Source organism: Physeter macrocephalus, chromosome 1 (assembly GCF_002837175.3).
Source record: "Physeter macrocephalus isolate SW-GA chromosome 1, ASM283717v5, whole genome shotgun sequence".
NCBI classification, from domain to species: Eukaryota; Metazoa; Chordata; class Mammalia; order Artiodactyla; family Physeteridae; genus Physeter; species Physeter macrocephalus.
The window spans coordinates 25,440,760-25,452,569 of NC_041214.2; the positions used below are offsets into that span (position 1 = coordinate 25,440,760).

Genomic DNA, 11,810 nt, shown 5'->3' on the forward strand with positions numbered 1-11,810 from the left:
AACACCAAAAAAAAAAAAAAAAAAAAAAAAACACAAAACACTCCTTGGTTTTTTTAAATAAAATTAAAATTTTTAAATGAAACATATCTTACATATGAGCTAAAAAACATTTCCTGAGATGAGTGTGAATTTATTGTTAACCCAAATAGAATAACGAATGCTATTTTCAAATAGTACAAGATGAAACAACAAGTACAAAACCAAGATATTCAACTACCAAATTCAATCAAGGGCAGATCAAAATCATCATCTATCCTTTCTTATCTTTATCAATACTTACTCTTGAGAGATTCTGATGAGGAGAGTCACAAACGTTTTCACGGGTACTTTCATTCCTATAATTATGTTTTCTTGGGCTCTTAGGTCGTGTCCGACTTGGCATATCACTATCTGAGGGTCCAGATGCATCCATCTTCGAGAAAAGGAAAACGAGTTTTTAAAAATCATATATGTAGTACTGAAACTAGAATCAACCCAAATGTTCAAATATTGACAAACTTTACACTACCAAAATATTTCACTAATTACCCCTTAATCCCATCCCTTAATACCACTGATTTCATCAGAAAAGTTATTAAGTACAGAAAGTTTTCAATAATTCTAACTTGCACTTGAAAGATCAAATTTTATATCACTGACAAATAGTTGTTTTCCTTAAAAGAACAGGTTAGTTTCCTTCATTTTCAAGACAATATCTGCCAAACACCCAAGTCTGACTAACCAGTTTGTCTGCCAGTTGTACCTTCAAGTAAAAATGGCATTCCATGAAAGGAGCCAGTTTTATTTCACAACTTAAACAATCCCACAAGTATTATACTTTTCCTCAAGACAAACACCACACTTTGCCAAGCAGAAGTGCGTTATATGTGCCTCCCCATTTCATCACTCAGAATGTTAAAAACACCCATACACAAGGACAAGATTTAATATTAATAATTTTTACTGCTTCATCAAGAACATTCTTAAGTGAAACTAGCATATTTTTACTGTGTCTGGTGGGGAAGAACACAATGACTACTAGCACATTTTGGTGACGTTGCCTTGATTCATGCTAAGGTGCCAACAGTTTACCTATCAATTGCTTTTGCACCATTAGTGCAAATGTCAACACAGTGATGGCAAATGATGTCTTAGTGTTATTACAAAATAGTTCTGAATTCAGCCACCCTGAAAAATTCTCAGCAACCCCAGTGGTCTGAAGACCACACTTTTAGCACTGCTATAACACATGTAAAAGAAAGTTTATCGCAGTATTATTCAAAATGTCAAAAAGCTTGAAACAAAACGTCTATGCCCCAACAGAGAAAGAGCTTAATAAATAATTACACCTCCCCTGTGGAACATTAAGATGCCATTAGAAAGACTAGATTAGAGCTGTATCTGTTGACTTGCAGGGATTTGCAATAGGTGTACTGTGCACTGTGAAAAGAAATGTGTATAACGCAAAACTTGTTAAAAAAATGTGTAAGCACACACACCTATGTATGTACAAAATTTTACAAGCACAGTAAAAAAAAAAAAAAAAGGAAATATACACACTTGGTTTCTAACATGGTTTGAGGGGCCAACTTACGTAAATAACAGAACACAAAAAAAGAACACAGAACATCTAGCAAAAAAGGTTAAAGAAAATATGCACATACAACGCAATCATATTTATTTATCAAGTAAAATCATAAGGGACATATCAAGTAGGGATATATACAATAAGAAATTAAATTTTAAGGAAAAAAGACAACGATTGCCTTTTATACTCACGTGGGCATCTGAAGATCCAGATGAATGAACATCTGATGATCTGGTCTGCAAGCATTAAAAAAAAAAAGCCAACATTTAAATAATCAGAAAATGTATTATGCTAACAAAACAAGTATTTCTCGTGTTACGCAGACAATCTTTCCAAACTTGTACCAATTTCTTCTCAGCTAATAAAACCAAACAAAGGCAATCTGTGACTTACAAAAAAACCCTGTGATCCAAAATAAATGTGTCAGTCATGTTCAGTCTTCAAATAATGGCACTTTCCAATAAGGTCAAGTGTTAAAGTTTCACCTGATTTTGTTTTAATTGATCTACATTTCAGATTACATATGGCATATAATAATTTATTTGATTTTTCACTATGCAGCTAAGAATGAAGAAGCCAAGCTATAACACTATTAACTAAATAAATAATATGTGGTATCTTTCTGAAATTTTAATTGGAGGCCCAGAATTTAACTCTGGCACTGAGTTGTTTTTATTTTTCAAGGTATTGGGTAGTGAGATTTTACTTATTTTATAAATATTTAAGTATTAAAAGTGAAATCAAGAATCTTGAGATCACAAGTACCTCACCGATCCTAGCTCCCAGTTCTAGATTTCAAATGTAATGCACAAGGCAATATATTCATTTTTAAGAAAAAATTGAAGATTTGTATGATGTAGAAAAAAGCCAATAAGATTCCTATGGGTCCACACAGTACTGCTTTACTTATCTTGTTGAAACATAAGGCTAAGAACAGCTGATCGGATTTTCATACTGAATCAATTTATTCCTCTGAACTCCATACTGGACCCTAGGCAAAATCAGCCCAAGACAACCAAGCACTGAGCCACCAGCCATCTCCATTCTTTCTACCCATCTTTTTTCTGTCCCCAACTTTGTGTCCCTCCTATTTCACTTTCTTCTCCCTGCTAACCTTTCCTAAAAGGCAAGATAGCATGAAAGAAATTTTTTTATGTTTAAATTTAACCCTGTGAAACCTACTTTGAATCAGTTTGAAATGCACCCATTTGCAGACACTTAAAATAATACAAGAGAATAAATAACTCCTCTTGAAAAAGAAAAAAAAAGTTCCGTCAAGAGACTGAGTGAATTGAGGAGAAAAAAAATTCAATTGCCTTCTAATACACCATTGTTAACCTGCTAGGTAACAAAAATAACACGGTAATCATAATAGTGAGAAAAAACATCAAACACCTAGAAACCGACTAAAGAAATATGTACCACCTGTGCAAAGAAAATACAAACTTCACAGGAAGGTTGTTATTCAAGTCAACTTTTGAAAAGATTCATCACATTCCTAGATGGGAAAACTCATTATTAAGACAAAGTCAACTACACCTAAATTTATTTATGCATTTAATGCAATTTCATTCCACAGCTCAAAATCCTAAAGGGAAGTCTCTGCAAGGGGACAAGGGGGATTGCCAAAAATAACTCTGAAGTTCACCCAGAAGAATAAGCACGAACGAGCAGGTAAGAAAGTGCTAGGCTTTCTTTAATCTATGCCACCACATCCAAATCATCATTTCTAGGATTTAAAAATAACAGCATGGCTTAGGATGATGCATCAGCTGATTTCAATTAACCCAAGATGGTCATATTTACTGCAAACCAAACATTTTCCACTGATACACAGCTATGGCTACACAGCATCAGAATGAAATTTTAGACTTGAGAACAGTTAAAGAGATGCAAATAGTAGTGAATAAAAATTTTAAAGGAATAACCAACTTTTAAAGCTAATGGTCCAGGTAAACAGGAAATGTAACACTACTTCTGAAGCCAAGTCTCTCCCTCTACTTAACCTGGAGCTGCACTATGTTATTTGTCTTGGGCTTGGGTTTTATGTTTTTACTGAAGAACAGTAAATTAGTGATGCTTAAAGATCTTCTGAAGTCCACAGCACAATTCCTCATCCAAATGAAAAGACCCAAAAGCAAGAAATGAAAGGGCAATATAAGGGAGATTTTAGGCAATAAAGAAGCAGACACAAGAAAAACTTATCTCAAGTTTGAGAAAGTAGATATAGTACAGATGTGGGGAAAGACAGCAAGGAAAAAAAAAAGGATCATTCTGATGGCTGCTGAGGAGACAGAGGTAAAGCCAACAAAACGTTACCATGAAACTCCTTTTCCAGCTGCTCCTACTTTACTTCAATTGAAAAACCGCCACACCTGAGTTTTCAAATTAGCAACCTACCCACAGCAACATTCCTCCAACACTTCCACTCGGCCTAGTCCGCTCTCCATTCCCATCTGCCTCCTTCCTCCTCACATCCTCTAAAGCATCAACTTACATTTCCACAAGTTTAACAACCACTCCCATAGGAAGCATATCAACACTTTTATTGTGCTGAGATGACTCCCAATTCCTTATCTTCAACCTTGGTGCCTCTCCTGGGTTCCAATCTGTTCTTAAACAACTTCCTGGACATCTTCACCTGAATATCTGCAAGTTCCTCACATCCTGTATATATAAAATAGAGTTTCCTCCCAAATTAGCTTCTCCTGTTGACCTTCTTACTTCTGACACCGAATGGTAACTCTGAATCAGTCATAATATGGAAGTAGTAAAATGTTAAGAGCACAGACTCTGGAATCAGACTTCCTGGTTTTAGCACTTATCAGCTTTGTAACCTTGGGCCTAGTTCCTTCATCTGTAATGCTGAATAGCACCTGCCTTATAGGATTGTTGTGAAGACAAAGACAGGTGAAGCACTAAGAACAGTGTTTGGTACATAAAAGTGTTCAATGAGTGTTAGCCAGCAGCATAATACCAGGGTCATCCTTGACTACTTCCCTATCCCCCATAACCAATTGAGTCAAATTCTGTTCACCCCACCTCTACTGAAACTCTTCTCTGGGGACCCTTTTTACTAAAGACACTACTGTGGTTCAGATTTCCCTTTATTCAACCCATTTACTGGGCAACCACTTACTGGTACTGTGCCTTACATCCGAGATATAAATGTCCTTAGGAGGTAATAAATAAGGGAGACGAGTAAAACAGTGTGGCTGTACCACCAGAGCACAGAGGGCAAGCAAATCTTAATGGGAGTGGGGACAACGTCAGAAAAGCTTCCCAAAGAGTATCTGAGGTGAGATTTTTGAAGCAATCTTTAATATGTATCAGCAGCACTACAAAAATCTTCAAACTAATCCTCCTCACTCCCAAATTCTTCCTAAACTATGTCTCCAGAAGAGCTTTCTTAAAGGACTTTCCTGCCTTGAATCTTCCATGGCTCTCTAATTTTATTCCACAGGTTTTAAAGCCGCCACAATTTAGCTCAAACTTATCCTTCCATCTCAAAAACTTTTATCCCTATGCAAATGTCCTATATACGGTGGCTAAACAAGAACATGTATCAATCCATTTGCCAGTTATTTACCTCACCCATCTCTTTTTTATACCTCTATGTCTACCCTTCAAAACTCTGTTCATTGGTAACAAAAATAACACGGTAATCATAATAGTGAGAAAAAACATCAAACACCTAGAAACCTTAAACTTAAACTTAAACTCCTCTATTCCTGAAGCCTCCCCACCCCACCCTCCAATCAACCAGCTGTCATTTCTTTCCCTAAAATTTTAGACGCTTCTGATGGCTCCGCTTTGAACTATCATGTGTTGACTCTTTTTCCACTAGACAGCATGTTCCCCAAAACTGATTATCATCTTATTTAATTTTTTCTTCCTCAGAGTCAAACAAAATCTGGCAAGTGACGGAGCCTCAATAAACTTGCTGACGTACCCAGTTGGAACAAGTACCTACATAACAAAATTGCACTCCTCACTATCAACATACTAAGCTGTCCACTCACCAACAAGTAACAGCTACCTAGCTGAATACCACTTTCCAAGACAAACCAGTCTACCTCTCAAAAAAATTCATCAAATCTATTGAGTTAAATAATAAACCTGAAATTATCCTTAAAATTATATCCAAAACACTACCAATACATGAAAGGTTGTAAGTACATTTTGAATGATCTGTAGTTAACCTAAAATGAGGAAAGCCTGGTGAAAAAAATTAACTGCTCAAGGAAGAGACATCTAACAGTACCAAATAGCCTCAAGTGCTATTGGCAAATTCATCTTGCTTTTAAAAAAAATTATTTCAGCAAAATATCTAGCATGTGGCCAATCTGCAATAAACTATTAAAGCTACTTAACAGTATAAGAGGCAAATTATTTCTAATATTAATATTTTTGAGTTTAATATCCTGTAGGAAGTTTTGGGCTCTTTTTTCTTTGTTTTTGTTTTTCAAAAATGATGCTCTTTGTAAAAAGGGATAGAGAGGCAGGAGTCTTCAACTTGCATACCAAATGAGCCCTCCTCTCATTTGCCTTACTGGCAAATGAGTATCTTTTTGTCAATTTATTATACTTTCCAGGAAAAAAAATCTTCAGGAATAAAAACTAGAAGAGAGCCCCCCTCTCATTTGCCTTACTGGCAAATGAGTATCTTTTTGTCAATTTATTATACTTTCCAGGAAAAAAAATCTTCAGGAATAAAAACTAGAAGAGAATTAAAACTAGACTTTCAGAAAACAAATAATTCAATCCAATAAGACAGAAAATTTTTTAAACCATACTAATAGTCATATTCGAGCACCAGTGCTACAAATACTCGAATTTCTAAAAGACACCAATCAACAAAACAAAAGTTCCTAATTCCTCTCTCCGCCTCAAAACACAGCCTTCCACCCAGAAAACTAACCATCTTATATTTTAAGATAAGATGGTTATCTTATCTTACAACCATATCATAATAAAGATTCAGTTTAAAACTGGCGAACAACAGAGCCTAATTTTTCAAGGTTCGTGTTTTGTTTGGAGTTTTTGATCATATTTAATTCTTACATACCTTCAGGTACCACCAAAAATATGTACACAAGCAGTAATATATACCTAAGGATGATAAGCCTTGAATGGATCCTCATTATATCAGCACATATTTCGTACAACTGAAATACTTTTGTTAATCAGCAGTCAATTAAAATAGTTCCCACACCAATTTAGCACTGGGTGTCCAAGGAAGCCAGCTATTTCCTACTTAGCTCATTTACCTCTCTAACCCAATTTTTGACACTATGGCAAAAAATAAGCACTGTCACAGAGTGAAGTAACAGAGCACACAATTCCATTATATTAGTAGTACTACCAGCACAGGAGCTGCAGAGGGAACGAGAATACCACATTCTCTTCATATCCTCATTGTGCTGAGCAAACAACGCTTACAATCAAAATAAATTAATTTTTATAAATTAAATTCTAACTTTATATATTAAATTTAACATTTTTCTAAGCAAACAATTATAGGCTCTTTGCCTCTCCTCCCAAAATCAAAGCTACAACATGGTACACCTCTCCCCCAAAGAATCATTTTAGTCTGGTGATACAAGAATAAATGCACAGGAAATTTTTAGCTAATTCCTAAAACATTTACTGAATTTCTATATTTGTCAGGCTTTAAAATAAAAAGTACGGCAAAATTACACAGAAAATAAAGGGTCTCTTCATTAGGGACAACTACACATAAAGGTTAAATCATTTGACTATACAAACTTAAAATGTAATTTTTAAAGCTAAGAGAAACTGTAGAGGTTATCTAATTTAATCTCCTTATTTTGTCTTAATTAGACACATCAACTAATTTTGCCATTGTCAATAGCAAAAAACCCTATTATACATTTTATTTGGTAAATTAACTCAATACCTTAAATTACCTCAATTACCTCCATTTTTTTTTACTGAGGTATAAATGACATACAACACTGTATTAGTTTTGGGTATACAACATAATGATTCAGTATTTGTATACACTGCAGAAAGATCATCACAATAAGTCTAGTTAATAGCCGTGACCAAACATAGTTAGAGTTTTTTCTTCTTGTGATGAGAACTTTTAAGATCTACTCTCTTCTTAGCTTTCAAATATGCAATACAGTATTATTAACTATAGTCACCATGCTGTACATTACATCCTCTTGAACATTTTTAAATTAACATTTTCCTCAGGGTCTAGAAATATGATCAACAAGCATCCCTACCCATAGCAATGGGAATTTAACTACCAAAGAGTAAGAATGCACATGAAACTAAAGAATTTTTTACTCCATCTATATGGTAGAATATGTCACTCATCTGCACTCCCCAGAGGAAGAAATCAAAACAGAACTCAAAGGCCAGAAATTCCAAACACTGTCATATTAACCAAAATGATCTTATACTCTCACCAATAAAGTCTGGACTTGTGTTAGAAATAGAAAGCAGTAACCTGAGCAGTCATTATAACTGATAACAGATTCTAAATCTCAGGATTAGAACTTAGCCTGACATTTTGAAAAGTAAGTACTTTTTACTTCCTCTAAGAACAAAGGGGAGAGGAAAGGAACTAAGTTTTTTTTATGTACTTGATATTCACTAATTTAATCCTTACATCAACCCTGTAGAAAAGGGATTATGTCCATATTACAAACAAGGAAATTGAGGCTGAAAAGTTTAAGCAATATGCCTTGATATCGCAAATATAATTTATTACCAAGTCAGAATCTGAAACCAAATACCTTTTGTTTGTTATCAAAATCCATAATCTCTCCACTACATCATGCACCCTCCTGAGATATTTTACAGACATTGGTAGGAAATCTCTTAACAGCATCAACTGATTATAATCTAAAGCAATATAAACTAAAAAGATTATTGGAAGATCCAACAATTTACTTACAGGGAACAGCCACACAGTCACAACCGTGAGAAGTACTACTAGAGGAGGCCTGAACATGTATATACATTAATATGTTTTCAATGTAGTCTAAGCCTCAAACAGAAGATACTTAAAATATTACTTTGAGTAGAAACAAAAATAGTGAGGCTTGTGCGTGAATTTTATGGATACACTAGCTTTAGTAATAGTTCCCTAATAGTAAGCAGGGCTGTTTTTGTCAGAGTCCGCTGAGGAAGTGGGCAGTCATGTACCCAACTATGCCCCTCCTCACCAAGGAGAAATGTACTGGGGAGGGGAGAAACAAACAAGGAGTAAACGCAGGTTGTAAAGCAGCCAAGACTGGCCCTCAACCACAGTTTCTACATAACTAAAAGATTTCTGGTAAATCCATTACTAATTACGAACTAATTATAAACATCATTCACCAAATGGCATAAAGACTATGATTTAATAGAAACTGAAGAAAGCAGGTGTATAATAGCTTACGTTTCCCAGAACAAACTGTACACACAAGACTAGCCCCGTCTACCGTAAACGTAACTTCCTCGTAACCTACTATCATACACACTCGTTAACATGTAAGTCCTTAGAACCTTTAAGTATTACACTTCTTGCATCAGCATCAAAAAGCTTAACAACTGTTTCGGGCACTATTACTTTTAATATCGTGTTGGAGGTGAAAAACTCAACGCAAAAAAACGATTAAATGACCCGTCCAGGATGGCAACTTAGGACCTGATGCTAATCACAACCTAACTAACGCTAAACCACTTCTACAGCTCAGTGCACTCACAATACGTGCACAGGGTTCCCTGTAAACTCAAAAGCAATTTACTAATCTTAGGTGGCTTCCAAGTCTATGAAAGTTTTCCTTTCAGAAGAAGCGGAAGACCACGAGTCCTCGAAACGAGCCCTCAAAAGAAGGGCTCATTTTACACTTCCTCTTATGTGAGCTAAGACCACGTGTAGAGCGTAGCATTAACCTTGGCGAGGCATCACCGCAAAGGAGAACTGCACTTCCCACCCCGCTTCCTTCCACTATTGGTCCTCCCCTCACAATTTGCGGCCCTAGAGATTATTTATTCCCTGGAGGACGTGAAGGAAATTGAGCGAGGCCGGAAGCGTGCAAGACCCAAACCCAAAGAGCCGAGGAAACAGAGGCAGACACTTAAGCACCGGGAAGCGATTCCCGCCTCTCCCAGGCTCTGTCCCGCGGCCCCAGAGCTCAATAAGCTGAAATACAGGGGCGCGTTTTCCCGACTTCAGACCTCAGTCTAAATCACTGATTTCACTCCAGTGCTAAGCGGGAGCCGAACTACTCACGCCACCCGCCCTGGGCCCTCCAGTCTCGAGCCGAATCCAGGCTGGGACTAAGGGGAGATACCAGGCCTCTCAACCTGCGCACCACGGTGCGTCTGCGCCCGGCCTACCGTCGCGACCAGAACGCGGACCCCCACCCCAATTTCCTCCCTCTGGCCAGAAGCGTCTGTAGTCCCCAGACGACAGTGATACACTCACTGACTTACGAAGTCCTCTAAGAAATTACCTTTGAACTGGCCTTCTGAGAGCCGCCTGGCGTTTTGTCCGCCATCTTGAGCTTTGCCCCTCCTTCGGCAGCGGCAGCAGCACGGGCGAGTCGAGCGCCGAAAGACTGGATCTCAGCGGAGCCCGCCTGAGGCCGTGCAAGACCGAATAGTCGACTGCCGAGTTGGCGAAATTCAAGCGGAGCTTCGCCACGTGACTTCGGTGTTGGTCATTTCCCGGGCCCGCCCATTCCGCTGAATATTTGGGGGCGTCTCTGTGGCGTGTCGCGTTATTGGGCCCGAGAATTTAGAGAATCTTCTTGTTCTGGCTTTCAGGGCCGGTCGATAGTTCACTCTTTTTCCAGCACGCTGAATATTTGGGGGCGTCTCTGTGGCGTGTCGCGTTATTGGGCCCGAGAATTTAGAGAATCTTCTTGTTCTGGCTTTCAGGGCCGGTCGATAGTTCACTCTTTTTCCAGCACCAACCCTTGGTAGGTGCGAGCCAGTTGCACTTGCTGGGCGAGGAGGGAAAGTCTTCTTAAAGAAGAAATGCGTAGTCAGCTGGGGAGGAGCCTTTACTTCAACTCAGAAAATAAATCTGGAGCCGACCGGGGTCCGCCGCTCCGTGGACAGAGATGGTGTTCGCGCCACCTCTGTCGCTCACACCCTAGTGGGAAAGGCAAACTTGCAGGCTGTTCAAGTGAATTTAAAATAGAGTGGTGTCCGGAAGCGGAGAAGGGAAGCTTTTGACCCAACCTGAAGTTCCGGCAGTGGTGTTATCGGATAGACTCTGGTCAAAATGGGTACATGCAAGAGAGAGGGTGAATGAAAGAAAAATTATAAACAGATGGCATTCTAAATCTAGCATCCCCCCCCCTGTAAGTTGTGTGTCATTTAAGAATTACATTTTAACGGTTTTTTCATTTTTAATCACGTAAATGGAGGGGAGCACCATAAACCTTTCTGTACTTAGCTTTTTGGTTTTGGTTTTTTTTAATTCTTAATAGGATCTATAGTCAAAGAAGGAAAGCTTGCTTGAGGTCATTCCTGAGCCAAACCAGGCAAGGAAAATGGAAAGGGCATTCCAGGCAGAGGGAAGTAAAAGCCTGGTGGCGTGAATCGGGACAGCCCTGTGGTGCAGTCACATTAAGCAGTCCCGTCTTATTAGACCAGGTTTGGGGGCTCGACATGGCTGGAGAAGTGGATGGGAGCAGGCTCACACAGGGCCCTGAGGTAACCAGTGTGCTTAGGGAGTTAGAATTCTATTCCAAGGATGAAGAGCGGCCTTCAACACAGTTAAGTAGGGCTGTGATGTGGTCAGATTTTAAGTTTTAAAAGATTGCTCTGAGCACTGGGGGAAGGGACGAAGCAGGGTTCATGACCTTCTCCTGAATTCATTTATTCAAAATATTTTTGAGCCCGTTTTGTGTGTAAAACCCTGCACGGAATGTTGAGAGGCTTACAGAGATGCCTAAAACATTATCTTCATATGATTTAAGATTTAATGAGGAACAACACCAACAAAAAGATTTAATGAGGAAGAGGGGAGACAAGGGAACAGCAAACTAACTAACGTTGTAGAATTCAATTTATGCTGCAAGGAAGGGTCATTAGCTGTGGGAACCCTGAAAGAATTAATTCTTTTTTTTTTGTGTGTGGTACGCGGGCCTCTCACGGCTGTGGCCCCTCCCGCCGCGGAGCGGCCCACGGGCCCAGCCGCCCCGCGGCATGCGGGATCCCCCCAGACCGGGGCACGAACCCGCGTCCCCCGCATCGGCAGGCGGACGCG

At 38.6% G+C, this 11,810-nt stretch overlaps 1 protein-coding gene across 2 annotated transcripts in view; it reads right to left on the reverse strand.

Moving 5' to 3' along the window:
* U2SURP (U2 snRNP associated SURP domain containing) overlaps positions 1 to 10,148 on the reverse strand; it is a 52,408-nt gene extending 42,260 nt beyond the window's left edge. For both annotated transcript variants that reach the window (XM_007105336.4, XM_007105335.4), the window contains exons 1-3: positions 10,045 to 10,148; positions 1,759 to 1,803; positions 281 to 412 (exon numbers count right to left, since the gene is read on the reverse strand). In XM_007105336.4, the coding sequence (XP_007105398.1) occupies positions 281 to 412; positions 1,759 to 1,803; positions 10,045 to 10,089 (222 nt within the window). In that variant the 5' untranslated portion in view covers positions 10,090 to 10,148. The remainder of the gene's footprint in view (positions 1 to 280; positions 413 to 1,758; positions 1,804 to 10,044) is intronic.
* Positions 10,149 to 11,810: the final 1,662 nt, after the last annotated feature.